The following is a 21568-nucleotide window of genomic DNA, read 5'->3' on the forward strand; positions in this document are numbered from 1 at the left end:
ATATTTGATCACTGTTTACATATTTTTGAAAGTCCAAAATAAATTCAATCTTGTGCACCCAATTCTTGTTTTATAAAGCCAATAAAGATGTAAAGTATGCAATTATTCCACCCTGGAAAAAGCCCCAAATTGTGAAATTCATACCCATGATGAGCCCACAACTGTAAGTAATGTCTATATACCATTCAAATTCAAGCTTTATGGCCTTGTTTTTTGTAATAGAGCTAAAGCTGCCATCTCCCATTAAAGGAATTGACTTATATCACAATTTTAAAGTGATCCAGATCCAAACCAGTAACAGTTTCTTTCTTTGCCCACACTCTGCAGAGGTAGTTTTTATGTATCCTTGCTGTTAAAAAGACATTGAGAAGGACACCTGTGGCACAAGGATTAATAGATGAGTAAGAAACAGGTTCTGGTCTTTTTCCTTTCCTGTGTTATTTTCCTGTTTTGTGTAGAGGTCATCTAAAAATCCAAGTTCAGTCACCAAATGAGATTAGCTTATTTTTTTCTGCTTCTCTGTTTAGGGTGAGGAAAATTTAAAATTTATTTAATTTGTTAGAGTCAAATATTGTGGAAAACATTCTGAGTTCTGGATACTTGCTGTTTTTTTTATTTATTATATTTTAAAAATCTCTATTACCCCTTTAAAATAGACAGTTGTACAGGAATTAAGAACCATTTAGTTTGTGCATTCTATCTATTGCTTATTTTATTTTATCAATTTAATTTGTTTATTTAAATGAACAGAAAATATATTTAAAAGCTAATGCACACATTTGTGCATGTTTTAAGCTGAAAGGTAATTTTTTAAAAAGTCAAACATAAAAAAAATGTAAAAAAAAAAATAAACATGCACACTTCCTTGTCATGATGAAACTCGTCTGCTCTGCAGACCAAAATATCCTGTCTGACACTTTGCTCTAAAGAGACAGAAGTGAAAACCCACAAGACTTGGTTTGCTCTCAACAAATTACAAACAGCGTAGACAAAGACTAAGACACGTCAGATGGACACACATTTAGAACAAAACCAAATTTCTCAGGGGTACAGTACTCCTGCCTCATTCCCTCATTCCTCATCCCTGGACAAAGCAAACCATGTGTATTTAGTTGTGCAGGGACTACCTGCCTCAGTGAAAATGCCTAAAGCCTATCTGTCCGTAGAGCCAATGTCACATCACAAAAACTCATTTCAGAAAACTGTCAGAGCAGTTCATTCAGAGAAGCACTCTTCCATCACTTGGCACTCCTGCACTGCATTGGCCCGGTGGTCATTAGACTAAAGCATCACTGCATTTCCTCTGTTTGTCTGACCACTTTAGACTGACACAAGTTTAATCTTTTCTGTTACCTGGTGGGCCAGGATGTAAATGTTGTGTCCGACATCTTTAGGTTTGATCTCGTCTCCCATGCCGTCATCGTCATCTTCACTCTGTAAACCCTGTTTGTAGGCATCCTTCATGACATCCACCTGAAGCAAAAGTGTTTTAGAAGTCACAGTTTTTACACCACACATGTCAGATGTAGTTTGTGTACATGCATGACCACACTCACCAATTCAGTGGGTCTCATCTTGTAGAGAATCTTCTCTGCGTTCTCACTGTCATGGCAGCTCTCCATGATAGCTAACAGGAGCTTGGAGGCATTGTTCTATGATACACGTTTCAAAATAATCAGCTTTTATACTTTGATCAGTTACACAAAGCTGAATAATTGGAGAAAAAAAACAAAACAATACTTGACAGATGCGCTTTTTTCAGAATGCTGTGACTCGACTAAAGGGTTGTACTACTAAAGACATCTGCAGTCAGACAGCCAGTAAACATGGGCTGTATTTGCCCTGCTGCCCTTTTCATCATTGCACAATTGTTAACTATATTTAATTAACACTATGCAGCAAGGTAAGTATATTATAGGGTAATGGAAGTGTGTCACCTCCCAGACCTCTCATAAAACTAGTGCTCACCTTGAGTTGCAGCACCAGGTCCAGGCGATCCTTACCCAGGGGGTTGATGGCGTTGACAATCAGTGCTATAATAATATCAATGCCATTTGATTCGTGTTTAGCTATACAGCTCTGGAAAAGGAAAAAAATGGACATGCTGTAGTCAGTGTTGGCTACATTACAAATGAATTCATTAATACAATTCATCAGAAGAAAGTGTCTGTGCTTTACTGGTCACAGGTTAAATCCAAATAAAAGATAATCATTTAAGACGGCTTACTACACCACCGCTCATGATTAAAACAGCAGTGTGATCACAAAGTTGCCAGGTCCACTGTAGACAGACATTTATGCTCATATTCACACCAACAGTCGATTTAGAATCAATCCACCTCCTTCTAATTAGAAACCAACACAGACACAGGGGTAACATCCAAACTCCATACAGAAAGGCCCCAGCTGGTCAGCTGGTTCGAAACCAGAAACTTCCTGTTTCTCGTTACAGTAAGACTCCAAGTTTGAGACCAGGGTGTGTGTGTGTGTGTGTGTGTGTGTGTGTGTGTGTGTGTGTGTGTGTGTGTGTGTGTGTGTGTGTGTGTGTGTGTTCTACTGTAACATGCCCTGTAGATATGACCCTAATGGTAATCCATTATGCACCAGTACAAACTTTTGTGCCACTCCAATCCAATATTCCCTCCTAGCTCACTTTCCTCACCAGATTTAAAGGGTTCCTATTTTGAAATAACATATAGATGCAAAGCACATGACAGATCCACAAGGAGACTACCTTGAAGGCATAACTGAAAAAATTTAGAGCTTTTTTTTTTTTTTTTTTAAAGTGGCAGCGTTGCAGAACATTGCATAATGTATTTGGTGTTTTGCTACCCAGCAAATGTGCAAAAAATGATGTTCATCGCAGTTATCTCAACTTGACTGGAACTGAACACATGAAAGAATAAAAACGTCTCACTACAGGTTTAACGATATGATGCTTCACGTTTAGGGAAAGATGAACAATTTTTCAAATACATTCAGAATATTGGGAAGATCTTCTGTCAGCTCTGTTAAATAAATATGTTGACAACTTGACTATCCAATAAATTGAGCATTTTCTCTCAACTAACCAGTCACCCTCGTCCTACCTGGTTTTCATGGCAGGGCCCCTGGCAATACTCTGTAATGGTTTCCAACGTTTGGAGAATCAGATCCACATTAAACTCATTTATATAAAGTCCCAGCAACCCTAGGCCTCCAGTGGTGCTCCCACAAATGCAGTCCAAGAACTGAAGAGTCTCACACACCAGATTGTAGTTAGTCTTGTTGTTCTGACTGCGCAGAAAGTTCTGGATTCAGAGCAGAAAACAAAGTCAATCAGTGGTCATTTTAATGACTGGACTTCTAAGGGCAGAGTTCACAGAGCACCAGTACCTGCAGCTTTGAATTGTGGTTCTCGCAGAGCAGCTGTAGGTAACGCAGGATTGGTTTCATGATAGAAACAGCCGGGCTCATCTGAGTGTCTTCCAATGCCTCCTCAGTACCGATTATCTCACTGTTTTGGCCGAGGCCTTCAAGGTCAGGGTCCAACTCTTTTCTGAAGGCCGAGAAGGCCTTTGAGGTCACTGAGGAGGCTTCTTTTAGCTGCCCTCGCATGTCATCCCTCATGTGAAGCCCAGAATCTTTCCCTACAAAGAAAGGATTTATTTTAAAAACACACACACACACACACACACACACACACACACGGAGCAAATTGCTTCCATTCATAAGTGTGGCAGTTGTAATTCAAGAGAAATTAATATATGTGTATATATATATATATATATATATATATATATATATATATATATATATTTACAGATGTTCACTGACAAGCAGGCAACAATTTAGTGGGTTTCCGTAGCATAAAAACACCCAAACTTGATACAATGGCCTTTTGATAGGATTGCACTGTGGGCAGTCACATGCTTCAGACATGTGACTGCTTGAACTGGGAACAACAGTTTCAACAGAAGTCAGCAGAGCAACAAAAATCATTGTGGATTTATCCACTACAACGGTTTTAAACTAAACTGACTTCTGGACCTCAAACACTGTAAAAGCATTACTTTTTTTCAGTCTGTGGCTTTTAACTCGCTCTTTCTATGGAAATGCCTGGATGTGCTGAGGACGTGAGCCTCATGACTCAGTATTGCACTTTTAAATCCTCGTCGCTAGGTACCTCTGACATTATAACAGAGGTGATTCACTTCAAATGAACTTTACTTACTTACTTTCAGCCTCCCTTTGACATTTTGACACAGTGGTTAGCTGCATTTAGAGCTAACAAACGTGGCGTCAATAATGTAAAAAAAAATTAAAATGCACCATCACTGAACTGTACCTTTTTTAACCCTGATACTACTGACATCACTGTCATCGTCCCTTTTTCTGCAGCTGACTTCAAACATGTTGACCGACACGGTGGCTCGAATCTCTTGCTGGGCCAAACGCATGCGGTCGTAGAAAACCTTGAAGAACCTCTCGGACTTTTTCTGCTTGTTCAGCTGGCTGTAGAATGAGTTCTAGTTGGGAGCAAAAATGGCCGTGAGTATAATTCTAAAACATGTGGAGGAGAAGTACAGGATTCGTGTATCCGTGAAGCCGACCTGTATCTGTGTGTTTCCACCCCTGAGAAGGGCAATGCCCAGCTCGATGCTCTCCGTAAACAGTCGATCATTCTTGGTGTTGACGATGAGTTCAATTACCATCTCTGTTGCCCCAACATTGTCCAAAAGACACTGAATATCCGAAACACTGGTGGCTGGCTTGTCAGCGTCTACCATGGGAGAACCTCCTGCAATGATGTAGAAATTTAAATCCCAGCTTCTGCTTCTCATGCTCTTTCTGAGTTAGTCTCATCTATGGTGCCTGGTTAGTTTTGTGCTGCTGCTCTCCCTGCCTCTGGCTTTCCATGCATGCACATACCATAAATAAATAATTACAGATAGAAATAATCTCTTTTTGAGAAATTGAACAAGAAAAACTTTACAAATGTTTGATTATTTCTTATGCTCATCTACTATATTCCACACCTGCCTGGACCGAATATTTATGGGATGCATTATAAACCTCTTATGTCTGCCAACAATTGTCAAACAGCATACTGCCTAAGAAACAGAGCGCTGTCATTTTAGTTACTGTTGTTTCCTCCGCTGTGAGTAGTTATTGCAGCATCTACTCGGTTTATTTGGGGTTCTCGGTACCTCCAGGTGACTGCTTGACAAAGCCACCAGATGAGCTGTTTCCACTCCCGAGCTCTGACTTGGAGAGAAGCTTTTGATTTCCAAAGTAGCGTGTGAGGAGAATCTTTCTCAAGTCGTTTCCCTGTGGAGACAGAAATCATAATGTTAAATCCATTTAAAAGTCTGACAGAGTATGAGCCCTAAACTAGGAAATTCACACACATTTAATAGATTTTGATAAAGCTTTTTTCCCCTTTACAGAAAGGGAAAGAGGAATAACTGTAAAAATGATCAAAATGAAAGACAAATCTTAAGAAGGGAACATTTGTGGTAAGGTGCATTCATTGGCATGAAATCCATCCAATCATCTCTCAGAGGGCTGAGCAGATTTCATCTCATTTCACCTAATAGGAATCATCGCCATCATCCCATGACACATTTCTGCCTTGATGGAAGCAGTGGTTTGCAGGATGACAATGCTCTTATCAACAAAGAAATTGGAGCTTGAGAGAGCATGACGGTTACAATGTTGTCCAATATCTTGATCCTATCTGAGCATTTATGAGAGATTCCGAGATAGCAGCCAGGGTGTGTTTGGAGAAAAGCAACCATAAATGATGAGAGATGCTACTTTAAGATTTTTAGTTAATATTAGTCGGCAATGAAAGTCTCCAAACAGTTCAATTTTTAAACTGACATGATGAACCACTGATCTTACCCTAAACTATTTAGAATGAGGCTAGTTTTCCCTCTCTTATTGTGCAAAATAGGACCACACTGTGCTTCTTACACACACACACACACACACACACACACACACACACCGTGTGCACATAAGCATGCAAGTGAAAACAAGTGGAAAAAGCTTATACAGAATGTGGTCATTTGCGTGCAAGGATTACTGATGCATATGTATAAAGTAATGCATTGCACAACACCAGCTTGCCTCTAGCAGCTCATTTATTTAATAACTGCATTTATTTTCTTTCGAATAAACATCTGTCCGTGTCTGTGACATTTGAGGCAGATGAGCAGAAATGAGATTAAAAGATTCAGGGCGACAATCGCCCTTCAGTGGTTGTGTAATCAAAGTGTGTGATTGGCAGGTGGATGACTTGCATTGTACATTTCACCACCTATTTTTAAAGAACAACAGGGAGAGCGATGAATGGATGAAAAGAAGGAAATAAGAAGGGAAGATAAAGTAAGTATGAACACTACATGTGGTGAGCATCTGTTTCTATGGTAATCCAACAACGCATCAAGGTCTTGTTTGATGACACCTTACCACTGGTATTGATCAAAAGACTTCAAGAAGTGATGGGTAAGGGGCGGAGTTAAAATGAATGGGCTGTAAGCAGCCACATATGGTTTCCATGGAAACGTGTTAGCAGGCTAGCAGAAAGGCAGGTGCCTGTCAAAATAACAACTGAACACACTTGATGTGTTACACTTTGCTTGTGCCAGGTTAGACCCCCCTTTTGCCATCAGAACTCCTAATTTTTCATGCTATAGATTCAGCAGGGTGCTGGAAACAATGTCATCATGATGCAACTCTCCCGTTCCACCAAGTCCCAAAGGTGCTCCATGTGATTGAGATCCGGTGACTTTGGAGACTATTTGTGTACAGTGAACTAATTGTCATGTTCAAGAAACCAGTCTGAGATGATCTGAGCTCTGTGGCATGCCACATTATCCTGTCTTGAGAAGCCATCAGAAGATTGGTGTACTGTGGTCCTTAAGGGATAGACATGGCTAGAAACAGTACTCGGGTAGGCTGTGGTGTTAAACAAATTGTTCCTAGAGCCTAGAGTGTGCAAAGGAAATATCCTATACTACTAGTCCACCACCACCACCACAAGCCTTAACTGCTAATACGAGGCAAGATGGACCCATGCTTTCATGTTGTTTAAAAAGCATACAACGTTTAGCCAGTCATCTATTGTAAGATTTTGGTTAACCTGTGCAAATTGTAGCCTCAGTTTCCTGTTTTTAGCTGACAGGAGTGGCACCCAGTGTGGTCTTCTGTGGCTGTAGCCCAACTGCTTCGATGTGTTTGATGTGTTTTGCGTTGGGTATAGGTTGGTTGTAGGGACACAATTTTGGCTTCCCACATTTAAACACAGACAATCTAGGCACTCCCCCACCTGACTAAATCAGTGCTGAACCACATCCAATCACAACTGTTCACTGCACTATGAAGCCTGAAGCTTCCTGTACTAGTCTAGACCGATAACACAATGTAAAAAGACAGATATATTAAAAAATCAAATGACTGACACAGTAGAAGGTGAAGAGCTTATCACTCAAAGCGGATTTAGGGTTAGTGATTTTGACCAAGAAGAGATTATATACAAAGAGTGTTGTAGAGTTGTCTCTGTGCCACAAAGCAACACAACTAACATAACCAGTGGCCTGAAAACATACCACCAAATAATTAGTATAATTAATGCATGAAGGACAAGAGAAGCAATGCAATGGTTGCTAACATGAATTGCTCAACATCAACTCAAACGTCATAAAAGCGAGGCTGTATGGCACACCACTTTGCTAACAAAGATGTACTGAAATCACTAATGCAAAGCGTTCACAAAACATTTTTACTATTGAAGGCTTCAGGAATGCATTTGTTTTGTTTTTTCAAGATGGAAAAACCTGCGCTATATGCAAAATGTTGCAGGAGAAAAAGAGAGATCTCACAACAGTATATTACTATGCTACATCACTCATGCAGGTCCAACAAATGTAGTTTTCTTCCAAGCGCTGCACTGAATTTACGCAAATGAGGATAAATTTTCTTTTGATGCAAAGATTTGTAAATGAACAGGAATGTAGCACAACTTGGATGCGAAAGCAGTGTTATGTTTAAGTGACAGAGCAAAAAATAAATTTGTCAGTTAATTTTGACCATAATTGCGCAGCCCTACTTGATTGTAATGAATCAGTATTTGAGTTACTGTTGCCTTCCTATCAACTTGAAGCAGTCTGACCATTCTCCTCTGACCTCTGGCATCAGCAGAACAGTCTCTGTAATCGCTCTGGGTGGTTGTGCAGAAAAAGTCACCTATATTGCCATTTCTCTCCATTCTGATGCTCAGTTTAAAATAATAATAATAACAAAAATAATACATTTTATTTATAGGCGCCTGTTAAAGACCCTCAAGGTCACCTTACATTAGTACAACAAAATAAAAACATAAGATAAAGTATGTAAGTATAAAAGCTAAGTAAGGTAAAAATACACTGAGACGGAGTCATGATGAAGGATATGCAATTCTGAATAGATGGATTTTAAGACACGATTTAAAAGTAGAGAGAGAGTTTGTAGTCCAGAGATCCGGTGGAAGTGCAAAGACTTCCAAAGACTCGGGGCAAAAGGACAAAAGGTTGAACATCGGCAGGTTGCCAACAGATCGCTGCCACATGACTGGCTGATGAGATGTTTGCATTACCGAGCAGTTGAACAGGTGTACCTAATAGTTTTGAATATATGTGATCATTTTTAGGCTGCAATTATGCAACTTTTAGGCTATAAAATAACTAAAAGCTGAAATGGTTAATTAGGTGTTAACATTAATTAATTCAAAGTTTAAGTAAAAGTACTGACTCCTGCTTCAATAATGTGAACATTTGGTGCGTGCTCTGTTTGAAAGATTAGTAAAAATCAATTTCTTTCTTTAACTGTCCTTTTAGTTTACTTATATTGTAAATCTTGGTTTATATTTGGTACTTTTAATTCTTTATATGTAGCTTTTATAACATGTTGAATCATCTATTAAGTGCTTTGAACTGTGTCAACCTTCATGAAAGGTCCTGTACAAAGAAGGATTGATTTATTCATTGACTGGCATTGTTGGTTAGACAAGTCACCTCACCTACAACCCTATAGACATTTAATGGAAATTTTTCCCAGTCCATTTGTCCTAATACTTGCATGGAAATAAACACATTTCCTTTATTATACATTTCAGAATTTTGCAGTTTGTGACTGACACACCAGCAGTTCAGCAATTATCTGGTCTCTTTGTTCCTTTGCAAGTTTCCCTGCTGTGATTGTCACACCTCCTTTAAAGCTGACACATACAGCTAATTAGTATTCAGATGTATATGACTCATTTGTGTAGCTGCCATTGTAAGTTGTAAGTAGTTGCTTCTTATAATAAACTGTGGGTGCATTTGGATGTGTCAAATGTAATGTGGTTCATCTAAAATGAAACTGAATTATCAAGCAGAAATAATGGGATATTTTTAAAAACGCTCCAAACTGCAACCTTAAAAAAGAAAAAGTCTAATTTGATGATAGCAAGGCATCAGGCAAATGAGGTACCTCTATGTCTCATTACAAAGGCTGGCTAGATACAGTTCAGCTAAGCATCCTCAAACTAAGTGTACCGAAGAGCAAAGATGTGGATGAGCACGTGTAGCTGATGCTCCCTGTGTCAGTAAATACTATCTCATCTGCAGTCAGCAGAGACACTTGTCTGCCTGCACTGTCTGGCTGAGCTGTCTCACAGAAACACAGACACACACCCACATAGACACACACACGCACGTACGCACACACACACACATGCACGCACACACTTCTTGAACTGAAGGTGAGGATCCATTGAGCCAGCGTCTCTCATTTCCACACACCACTACACAGACACAATCCTAGTGCATGTCCAACCTCAGCACTACACTCTATAAGGCAATGCATCCCAGTGCATGCTCCCTTGCAAACTAAACATGTTTGACTTATCATTTCCCCTTTTCTGACACAGGAAGTACCACTAAAAGAAACCCTCTTGCAGGGAGAAGTTGAAAGGTGGGGGTGGTGACAGGTTTTTGGGGGGATTTTTTTATCTCCCTTCTGGGTGATGCAGTGTGCTGGCTAGGTCTGCAGAGAGAAAGGAGAGGATAGAGTAGGCAGGATGGCAGTAGAGAAGAGTCAGCCCTGCCTGACTCATCTGCTTGTTGCTGCATTGACAAGAAAAACTCTAGTCAGGTGATGTAAGAGCCGAGAGAGAGAGAGAGAGAGAGAGAGAGAGAGAGAGAGAGAGAGAGAGAGAGAGAGAGAGAGCGAGAGAGAAAAGAACTGACAAAAGTAAGAGGAGGGTGGCAGGAGGAGGAGAAGAGGAACAAACAAACCTAGCAATGAGCAGACAGTCGTGGTGTTTTAAAATGTGCACCGGCACGCCACACTGCGGCTCTGGTGTCCAAGCTGAGGATGAGCTGCCGATCCCCACCTCCAGCTTCACTCCCCCCCACCACCCTCCAGACCTCTCGCAGCTCTGCTGTCTACAGATTCCTGTAACTCCGGTGAGAAGCATGGATAAAAAGATACAGCCTGTTCTATGCTTCTTTAGGTGGTCTGAAAACTCATGCAGGCATCGGAGGGCAGTAGCAACTGTAAACCGGGACATACACTGCCTGGATGAAGGAGTTTGAGCTGCTGAGCTCTGATAAGGTCAACTGCAGCAGCGTGTCAGGCTGTGCAGGAGGACAATGTTCCCCAAACAAGGTTGAGATGAGAGGGGTGGAAGACTAACAGTTTTACTTTTCTGCATTGCTTTTTCCTCCACAGAGGAATCCGAGTCTGTCTTTTATGAACAGAATGACTCAAGCACACAGTGGCATAGCACAGTTTCCCCACAGGCTATGAGAGGCCAACAACTTCACCATCACAAAGCTTATCTTACTTCAGTCAATACACTGATCAGGACAGTGTCAAACTGAAAATCTACCTTCTGTTATACAAAAACTCAAAGGGAAATTCGATCTTATCATGTACAGTTTAAAAGCATGCGCTGCATGTAATCCAATAAAAATTTCTGTTGTCTCTAAGGCGAGCTTGGAGCTGAAGGAGAAATGAAAAGCTTAAAGTGGGAACCTGTCATAATAAAATCCATATCAATGTGTTTTATAAAGTGTCTTCGCCAAGATATTTATTCTTTTTTAAAAAGAAAAGAAATTAAAATGTATTTCATTCCTTCACATTTTCCGCAGTTCTAGCACAAACACAACATGAGCCCAGATTAAAAACAAAACACGAGGGAACATAGGCTGGTGTGCAACTGCCACCCATAACTGAGATCACTGGGTTCATCATTCTTTGGTGAAATTGTGGCTGGATGAGCTCAGGATTACCTAAAACTCTTGCCATTAGTCAAGTCCATTAGGGTGAACCATGTCTGCATATTTGCATTTCATCCCAACTCTTTTACCTGCTGCTGAATATGACATGTTCAGAAGTAGCTGTGGAGTGCTGTGTGCAAGGCCAAGGGGTTACAAATGGTATCTGAAATCTGGAATCCTGCAAGACACACGCGCATCAAGTGGTGCCATTTATGTTTTCAAGCTGCAGTTCCACAGCACATGAAATGCTTTTACCCAACAAACAAGCACATCAGCAAAACAAATTAAGCCCACATGTGAGAGCAATTGGTGAGAACGATTCAGGGAAATACAAGCGTAAACAAGTAAACAAGCATTCAGTAACAGGTCTGCTTTAGGGAAGGCCTGACTTTTAACCAGCGGGTTTACGGTGGAAGTGTTATGCGTTATTCACTAATATCGTTATGTACTGATTGAGTTTATTAAGAAGACTATGATGCTGAAGATAAGCTGACTGGCAAACAAGGCTCGTCTGTTTTGCCTGCCTCACAGGAACTCGGGCAATTTAGTCGACATAAAAAGGCAAGCATGGGGAAAACATAATAATTTTTGAGAGCTTATGTTTCAGCCATGTGGCTTCTGAAAAATTACATCAGCAAAAAATTAAACAATAAAACATAAAAAAAATTTAAAATAAGATTACATTTGGTAGAATCACTCATGGTTCTCAGAGAGCATGGGGCCATCTGATTTTTGTGATCCACGGACTTTGAGTCTAGCAACTGCAGCGGATCAAACTTTTCCCTTATTCTAAGCTGCTGGTTACTGATGACACACCCTCGAGGTTGACGTTTATTTTTGAGAGACAGAGTAAGGAATATTGCATTTATTCCAATCAAATACGGTTCAGGTGCTCAGATCCTTCTAAGGCTAAACGGTTAATAAAAGGCTTTAACAGAGGTGTGAGCACATGTGAGATACCATGACATAAGAAATGAATCAAAAACTGAAGCAGATACTGAACGCTGACTGAAACACAACAGTGTTCTTCACCAGACTCTTGTTTGTCTTGAGTATTATATCATCACTGGATGGTTTGTGTCATGTTGTCCACCAGCTTTGAGCAATAAACGCAAACAAAATTTCAAATTCATGTCATTCCGGCTCTTTTCTTGTCATGTGCCTCTCAGACAACAAGTGACCTAACAACACACTATGAACTTGTGAAACTCTGTTTACACTGAAAACCATTAAGATTCATAGAAACACTTAGATACCATATGTAGGTAACTCAAAACCTCAAAATTGCTGGATGCTAAAAATTAAGACAATCTCTTTTTAGAAAATCTCAAAGGTAAATAATCTCATTGCACACATAATACATTTGTTATTTTGCTCGTGTAAAGGTAACTCAGTGATTTGACTCAGGAAAGTAATTTTTCATCCAGAGCTAAACAAGAAAGGAGTCCGACAGATGGACGTGATGGTCTAGTTTCAAGCATCTTCAACTTGGAGATTTTATAAAGCTACACAGGGTTAGAAATAATTATCCACCCCTGTTCAAGGTTTTATAAGAGCAACTGGAGCAACTGAAACATTTTTGCTCAACCCACAGGAAGATTATTTTAACTTTGAATATGTATAATTCAGTGTTTTATATTCTCCTAGTAGGATATCTTCTTGTAGTACAAGTGAAACTGTCTCTCTCGTCTACTGTTTGGAACTAAAAGAGTTCAGCAGGCATCGTGCTCCAGTTCTGGAGGCATCTCTACACAGTGTACACAGACCTCCAGCGCCCAGTCACGGCCAGACTAGACGAAACAACATGTTCTAATCCCTCATCGCCATGGAAACCAAAGCATAATGCTCCCCTAACAGACACCTGGCTGATGGATTGAGGGAAGCAAGGGCAAGAGGAACTGAGAAGAACCTCCTCAGCACAAGTTCACGCAGCAAAATAAACACTTTTTTTGTATTAGATAAGTTAAACTTCACAAATCAAAACTATTTTGGTTAGACCTCTGCAATCTCCAACTTTCTGACTCAACTCAGCATGCTGTCTCAGCCAGAGTCCAGCCAAAGGTCAACCTTTAGAATGTACGCATGAGCTCACGCAGCTCTCTGCCTGCCTGACCCTCTCCACCTAGAAAACCTAAAGGCATGGTCCATCATGATTCCCATCAGACAGACAAACAAGGAAAGGCCTGCAGGATGAGCTCACACAGGGCAAGCCAGCATGACACTGCATGCCTGGGAGTCTGTGTGAGTCTGAGTCCTTGCATCTACGTGTGTGTTTGTGTGTGATGCGCTTAGCATCGAGAGGGTGGTAATCTGTAAATCTGCTTTGCCTTAGGCAGGTGGTGTGAAACTTGGCAAACAAGACAGAATGAGAGACAGACAGACAGCGTGTGAATGACAGATGAGTGTGATAGAGAGGGGAAAAAGAAACCATGTGAGAGTGGTTTAGATTACATAATTAGCTGTTTTTTTATTCCTCTGTCACTTGTTTACATACTTATGCATACGTCTATTTCAATTAAAAAAATATTTTAAATACAGGCTAGTAAAAGTTTAATCACAGGCTGCTGACATTTGTAACTGCAGGGATTTTAAAAAAAATATCTTATTGCTAACAAATCCCTGAAACCAGCAACCAGCTGATCCTATTATGAAGTATTCTCTGTGTAGCCAAAGGCGTTTACATCCCTCTCTTTCAACAGCCTCCCATTGTTGGCGAAAAAAAACTATTAAAAAACACATGAGCGTTTCCTTGCGTTGTAAATACTGGCTGGCATCAAATGTGTGCCATTAAAATCTACAGTGCTCAGCTGTTTTGGAGAATTGCTTCACTTCATTAAAGAAAAGAAAAGCGCAGATCATTAGGTTTTCTATTTATTTATTTATTTTTATAAGTAGTCCTGACTGATATCCACCTTACCTTCAGAGAAAAAGAAAGCTAAATAAATCTCTAAACTTTTTACCCCCAACAATACAACCCAGACTTCCTGAGGGCAAGTGAGAGCACAAACATTTAAAGTGGCCTTTTACTGACAGCCAAAACAAGTGACATGCAGCAGTCAGAGCCAACACATCTCTGTGCAGTTACTGCAGATCTTGCCCTCTCTGATCAAGGCAAACACCTGAGCAGGGCCTGGGTGGGAGCAGGCGTGAGCGAGACAAAAAAATAAAATTATAATACTCAGGCGGGCAGACAGACTGCCACAGACTAAGATAAAGCGTAGAGGGAGCAAAGGAGGAAGACAGAGGCAGCAAGCGGACAGGAGAGTGAGAGTAAGCAGGGAGGGAGGGAGAACGTGATGGTGCACGTGACGCTGGCTCAGCCACTGCAGGCTGTTACGTAAGCGCACCCCCTGCCCTGTCTCCTCATGGACTGAGCAGACTCTGCTTCTCTCCAATCCCTATCCCTGCAGCCGCTGCCCACTTTTTTTCTCTTTCACTCACATGGCTCCTCACATGGCTGCTTCCCTCGCTCCCTCAATGACTCTCCCTCCATCTCTTTCGCTCACTCTCCTCCACCCACACATTGCACCCCAGGGGAGCCACCAACCTCTGCTGCCTTTGCTGTCACTCTGTCTCTCTCCTTCTGTTTTTGTCTGTCTGCTTGCCTCCCTCTCTCTCTCTCTCTCTCTCTCTCATTATTTCCATCAATCGTTTTTCTCTCTCTCTCTCTCACTCTCTCTCGTGCAGTAAGGCTGCAGCTCCACACTCAGGGCTACGCGGATATGACAAAGAGAGGCCGCAAATACATGCTCGAGCACACTCATGCACACCTACACAAACTGACATTTCACATATCGTTACCGCACTGTCTGGCTTCTCGAAGCCGCTTTTAAAAAAAGTGACTGTTTTTCCACTTTGAATTCCTCTTATCTTGTTCCACACAACTGTTGAATCATTTGCCTTTCAAATGAAAAAAAAAAAGAACACAAAAAAAAACCAAAACAAAAAAAACACAGCTTGGCTGACTGACACACGATACAAACACAAATAGGGAAAAGCAAAACTCTGACTCCTCAAGCAGCTGGAAGTCAAACAAGTTGCCGTGTACTATATTGAGCAATGTAGTCCTGACAGTATTAGTAATACCATTATACTGAAATAGAAGGTAAAAGAACATACATTTGTTATGCTTTCATAAGCTGTGCCTTAAGTGGACTAATGATAATCGCATGAAACATGCAAACGTGCTTTCCTACCACTTTTTTTCAAAACAAGACAAACGGAGCTGCAAACTAAGCAAAGCAGTGGACGATTATTAGAGTCGCCATGTCATGTTTTTGTGCAAACTGATAAAAGGTCTTTATGGGAACGGCGCATCCTGTGTGAACTTCACACTGGCACCCTCTCTCGCCACACAGCTGGACCAAGAAGTGATTACAGGCTTGATGTTTTTGTACTTTGGCCCTCACCTTCCACCCCTGTCAGTGTGAACAAACATGTGCGCTCTCGCACACGTAGCCACCTCTTTGAGTCTCCTCTACACAAATTTGCGTGTCATCCTACCAACTCTAGTCATTCACTTCCCGGGCCTCTGGCTGAGAGGGAGGTGCAGCAGGACAGGGGCTCCTGTACCCCCAACTCGCTGCAGTATTGATTTGTTTGTTCAGTGCGTGCCCCCCCCACCACCTCCTCCTCCTCCTTCCTTTACTTCCTCCTTCCTTTTCTCCCTCTCAGTGCGAGTGTGTCCTCAAGTGCCTCCCTGCCTTATGTAACACAGAAAGGCCCACAGCATACTGATGAAGGGGAGTCTGGGCTCTGGGCTGACAGACCTGAGACAAAACAAGGACTACACTGCACTGCTGATAGGAGCACAGCATTACCGGCACATGAAGTCGGGGATGAATGCAAAGCAAACTTTTGGATGTTCTCACTCAGGTAATGTAATTTGTATGCAAAGGTGAATGTGACACCCTAAAACCATTCACTTTAGGTGACTTTAACAAGTTCACAAAGTGTCATGTACTCACCGATTGCTCAAAGCTTTCCTTCTTTTCCAGCATCTCTCTGAGCGTCTCCAGGATCTTTAGACACAGTTTATCCTCTTTGTCCATCAGCTTCTTGGTGTGTTTGATTAGTCTGGAAGAGCGATAAGATTTGCTGCGTCATTTTGGTTTCTGGTTAATGCACTCGCTTGCTCACAAAACAAGGCCACGCTTTAATGATCACCGCAGGTGAAATCTCCCTCTCTGCTCCCCGAGGGCGTCAAAAAGAAGAAATAGTGACAGCACCCTCAGAGGTTTGATGATGTGTCTGAGTATTTTTTACAAAATGTATTTGTCAGTGCATGCAGGCCACTGCCACAAATACTGACTTTTTGCTACCATACTCTCATTTGTTTCATTTAAAGCTGAATGTGGCTCTATGCAATGTCGTTCATTTATAACTTAGAGTGTATTTTGCAAGTTTATTCTTTTTTTTACTTTTCCAGAGTCTACACACCTGATAAAAAGATGAAAAAAAACATTGTCAAAAACTGCACATAACTCAAAATACTAACTTAGTCATGCTGCTAGTTTTCCCAATGGTCAGACAAACACTTTAAAATGTGGCCTGCGGGCTGTCTTTGTTCTAAAGACAGTTTATAGAGTTGCTTACTTGGACATAAAAGCTCCACCCTCACAGCGTAAACGAGCAGGCTCTGGAAACAGCAGTTCTGGGCTGTGCAGAACATCCACCAGCACAGAAAACTCTGCCTGAACCTTTGGACTGAACTGCTCCTCCAGATGGGACACAACCCCCTGTACAACACAACAGACGCATTAAAAGTGCTGCAGCAGAGACTGTAGTGCTGATGAGCATGCATGTTCATACATTACGTAATTTCAAGTGATTGCAATGTCAATTTTTCAGGCCACTACTGTGACTATTTAAACTTTCTGTATACCCGGAGGATAAATTTTAACAGCTTAGCACAGTCATCAGATCAAAATTTTCATTTGCCTAATATTCCGTCTTGAGCATGTTGCACATTATCATAGACTCAAAGCACTGCAGTGTCTGCAGGCAGTCTCAGAGCTGCTAGCATAGATGTAGACTCCCAGTGTTAGAATAAAAGTTCACCTGCAGCTTCTCTATGATGTTCTTATAGTCAGGCCCACCAAGTGGCTCCTTGCGAGGTCGTGTACGTGCAGAGATTCTCCAGTCTTTAGCTGCTCGCTGCACCATGTTACTATGGACCTTGAGAGACAAAGTGTTGACCTGGCTGTCCAGATCAACCGGGATGGCTATGGACCGTGCCTTAGCTGAAGGAAGAACACATAGAACATGTAGGAGATGTCATCGTGAGCTTAATTTTACAGTCATGCAAAAAGGGAGGCTTTCACAGGACTCTATGCAGCCCTATGGAAAACTAAGCACACACTGAGTACTTCTTGCAAAGGAATTAAGAGGGTAAATAGGAGGTGTTGATCTTTAGTTTACTTGATTAACTGATCATCAGCTACTGTTACCAAAGCAGATGTTTCTGTATTTTGCTGGTATGGAGCATTCAGATGTGTTTTAACACAATGCCACAGTCAGTGAGTCAACCACGACCTCACCTGCACACCAAAGTATTCTAGAGTCAAATGTGACACCATGTGCTAAAACTGGTAAATCTATGAGAGAATGGCTGAAACCTACAAGGTGTTGCAATGGCCCAGTCAAACTCAAGACCTCAACTGAAACGCTGTGGTAGGACCTTGAGACAGCTGCACATAAACAAATGCCGCAAACCTCAATGGAGTAAAGCAATACTGTAAAAAAGAGCGGGCCAAAATTCTTCCACAATGATTTCACAGATGTTAAAGTCATACAGAAACTAGTTACTTCAAGGTATTGCTGCTAAAAGCGGTTCTACAAGCTACTAAGTCACAGGGCGTACTTAGTTTTTTATAAGACTGCGTGGAGGTGTTGTGAAAGATCTCTTTTTCAAATATGTTACAACAGCAAATGCAACCAATGCCTAACTTTGGCTGATCCATCAGAGGACAATGGAACTGTGCTGCACACAATTACGTCATATAATAAGTCAAATAAAGGACAATTACAAAGCAACATTTTGGCAATAAATATTTGATAAAAATTCAGATCAGCATATGCACCGTAAGATATGAATTAAAACGTTTTAAATATACAGTGAATGTGAAGTAATGAAACTATCTCCTATCGAGGCTGAAGAGCAGAGTTGCATCACTCACCCACATCAGCCAGTGTTTTGATACAACTCTCAATATTAGCCTTCTGAGCTGAGCTGGGCCACGTGCAGTTGTAAATCCGGAAGGCCGACTGGAGGAGCTTGATGAAGATAGACTGGTTTGTCTATATAGTAAGTAAAAGAAGAAGAAGAAAAAGCGGAAACCTTAACCACAGAGAAATACAGAGGAACAATCAGATGGCATGACTTGAAAACTGAATGTCTCTGAGGTCATTACTACATTACTGCTAAAAACAACTCAATCTCCATTAAATATGTTCACCACAAAGTTATCCAAATCCATGACATTTGCATGCTTGTCAGGGGTGAAGACATACCTGTAGGTTAGAGTGATTAACAGAGAAGGGTGAGCTGAAGAAACCTTTGACAATGGCCATCACCGTCTCCGTCACATACTTCTCCAGGGCCAGATCTGCATGGCTACGCTCCGTTGTAGTGTTGCACACCTAAATTACAAAAATCATGTAGAGGAATATGTCTAGTATCATTTCTATCATTTCCTAGGCAACAGTCTTGACACATACACAGGCTCATAAGGAAAGAAAAAGAGGTGAATGAACCTGACTTACACTGGCCATGTCCACCAGGAAGTTATCAAAGAGCTTCCAGATATGGGAGGAGGTGTAGATCTCCTTCATTTCAACCTCTGTGTCCACATAGCAGTGATTCACAAAGTTCACATAAGCAGTTTTGACCTGAGGGTGAGAAATTAGAAAAGGCAATGCCTGATTAGTTTTTGAAGGCACACAGCACTGAAATGTGACCAAAAAATGTTCCGGAGTGATAGTGATATTATTTATCTTTACCCTACAGCTCAATGTTTATTCTTATTGTGTAGTAAAAATATCTGGTCACTACCTCTGGTATGCAAGTCACATCAGTGACAACTTTAACAATGTCATCCAGCGGCAGCAGGGAATTGCATTTCAGCTCAGTGTAGACGTTCTTTCCCTCGGTACAAGCAGCCAGCAGCTCCACGAGTGTGTTGTGATACGCCAGAGCTCCATACTCATCGCCCCGCTCCCGCTCAGAGCCCATCATTTGCAACAACACTTGGAAAGACGAGCGGTCGTTGTAGAACACCAGCACATCCTCGCCAGCGTTCACCAGCTGGACACGCAAACAAAGAACCCAAGAAAGAGAAAGGTTTAAGGAAGAGTCTCGCACACCGGCATTCATTTAAAAGTAAGCATCAAAGCATAAAAGAGCCTTTCAATTCATAATTGATTCTTTGTGTAGGGCACATGTATTCTCATCTTCTCAATTTCAGTGAAAACCAAACATGAAATGTTATGATTAGTTATAACAATCTGTCACATGTTAAATTCTTAAATAATCAGTTAGATGAGTGGCTGCAGTTATTAAGAAAAATACATGAAAACTGATCTGGAGAATTTCCACATGAGTGTTTCCTATTCATAAAATAATTTTTTCAATTTTTCACACAAAAAACAAACAATAAAAACAAACCTCTGTCATGACTTTGTCCTGACATTTCTTTACATATTTTGTATCAGCCTTCACAATGGTTTGCAAAAACCTGAGGTATTGAACATGTCTTCCGTGTGTTTCGATGCAGTGGACAAAATGATGGACCACCCGGTCACTGATCTCATTGCACAGCTGGTAGTTGTTCATAAAGATTTGCCGCATCGTCTCAGCTTCCAGCAGCTGGAGAAAAGCAGGAGTTGTGAAGATGATAACATTCACTTAAACGGCACACTGAATCATTCATCAAAAGAAAGCATACGGCTGTCGCACTACTAGAAAGAGGACACCCAAAGGCATGTCAGCATGAGAAAAAGCGGAGCATAGTCATATCTACACACCCCTGGAGTGAGGAAGAGGTTCAGCTGTTTATGTAGGAGAACTTGATTCTGATGGTTTCCTTTGCAAAAGTTTTGGAGAAACGTATGTGCCAGGGTCATGATGTCATTCATCTTGTCATCACTCTGTGAGAACACGGCGTCGGGGAAATAAAAGATGATTAGAGAATCAGGAAGACATCCAGTAACTACGCTGCACACAGATTGAAGCAGAAAGTCATTAAATTGGCTGTTGTGTACACAGCTCACCTTCTCATAAGGGATCTGCAGCAGGTCCAGCACCACTGTATGAGCTCCCATGTTCTTCAGCAGCCTCTGCTGCTGCACGCGACTCTTCTTGTTGCCATAACACAGCTTACTGAGCCGCAGCAGGATCTATAGATGAGATGCACAAATTTTTTTTGTAGACGCACAAGAGCACAACAGACATTTAACAGGAACACACTTGAAATAAGGATGTGCAGCGCACCTCTTTGATGATGTTATAGTTGTTTGCCTTGTTACTGTCAATCTGAGGTTTATTTTCCCCATCCTGCACCGGGCTCAGAACAGCCTCCTGAGAGAGACATGAGACATGTGAACAAAACAGTTGTGCTCAATGTCCACTTGAAAACAGGTCTGTTACAGGTCTGAAACATCCTTATCCCATCTCCGTGAGTTATTAAAGTGTGTGCAAAGACTTCCAGCATTTAAACGGAGACACTCTAAGAATAACAATAAAAATAAAAATTTGTGACACACAAGCGCCTAAATGCAGTTCCCTGTGAAGTCAGACGTTTTTTACTAATTGAGCTAACAAAACAGTTGGACTTTTTCATTAGCTGTGAAGAAAGAACAACAATCATCAAAGCCATTTACAGTGCAGCAGAATTACTGATGGCCCATTTAACACAAACAGTAATTTCCGAGAGAGCTGAAAATGTCATATCCAATTCTGAAATGTAAAACGTTGCTTTTAGATGCTTTACTTTTAAATACGAGCACAGCACCTCAGCGTTTGGCTCTTTGGCCATCTTGGCTGCAAGTTCTTCACCGGTGTAGACTACACTCTTCTCCACCCACAGCTCTGACTTCTCAACAGTCAGACGCAGCTGGTCCAGATCCGCCTTGATCTGCTTGTAGTTCTCTACATCCTGCTCTGACACTAGCAGCTGGACCTGAGACACACACGCGCACAATGAAGAGTAAAGTCAGACAGGGATATTCCTAAAATATGTATAAACAAAAGAAATTTCTATCTTCCAATAAGTCTTTGTGCA

The 21568-nt window shown here is 41.2% G+C and overlaps 1 protein-coding gene across 2 annotated transcripts in view; it reads right to left on the reverse strand.

Annotated features, from left to right (window-relative positions):
* Nucleotides 1–21568, reverse strand: part of itpr2 (inositol 1,4,5-trisphosphate receptor, type 2) — a 61114-nt gene that overhangs the window by 19639 nt on the left and 19907 nt on the right. For both annotated transcript variants that reach the window (XM_005470931.4, XM_013268674.3), the window contains exons 26-45: nt 21299–21466; nt 20779–20865; nt 20559–20684; nt 20313–20435; nt 19954–20154; nt 19342–19593; nt 19053–19178; nt 18801–18929; nt 18467–18587; nt 17349–17530; nt 16884–17026; nt 16256–16364; nt 5190–5310; nt 4593–4780; nt 4328–4508; nt 3376–3629; nt 3090–3290; nt 1969–2079; nt 1557–1652; nt 1354–1473 (exon numbers count right to left, since the gene is read on the reverse strand). In XM_005470931.4, coding sequence (XP_005470988.1) covers nt 1354–1473; nt 1557–1652; nt 1969–2079; nt 3090–3290; nt 3376–3629; nt 4328–4508; nt 4593–4780; nt 5190–5310; nt 16256–16364; nt 16884–17026; nt 17349–17530; nt 18467–18587; nt 18801–18929; nt 19053–19178; nt 19342–19593; nt 19954–20154; nt 20313–20435; nt 20559–20684; nt 20779–20865; nt 21299–21466 — 3039 coding nt within the window. The remainder of the gene's footprint in view (nt 1–1353; nt 1474–1556; nt 1653–1968; nt 2080–3089; nt 3291–3375; nt 3630–4327; nt 4509–4592; nt 4781–5189; nt 5311–16255; nt 16365–16883; nt 17027–17348; nt 17531–18466; nt 18588–18800; nt 18930–19052; nt 19179–19341; nt 19594–19953; nt 20155–20312; nt 20436–20558; nt 20685–20778; nt 20866–21298; nt 21467–21568) is intronic.

This window comes from Oreochromis niloticus, linkage group LG7, assembly GCF_001858045.2.
Source record: "Oreochromis niloticus isolate F11D_XX linkage group LG7, O_niloticus_UMD_NMBU, whole genome shotgun sequence".
Lineage (NCBI taxonomy): Eukaryota > Metazoa > Chordata > Actinopteri > Cichliformes > Cichlidae > Oreochromis > Oreochromis niloticus.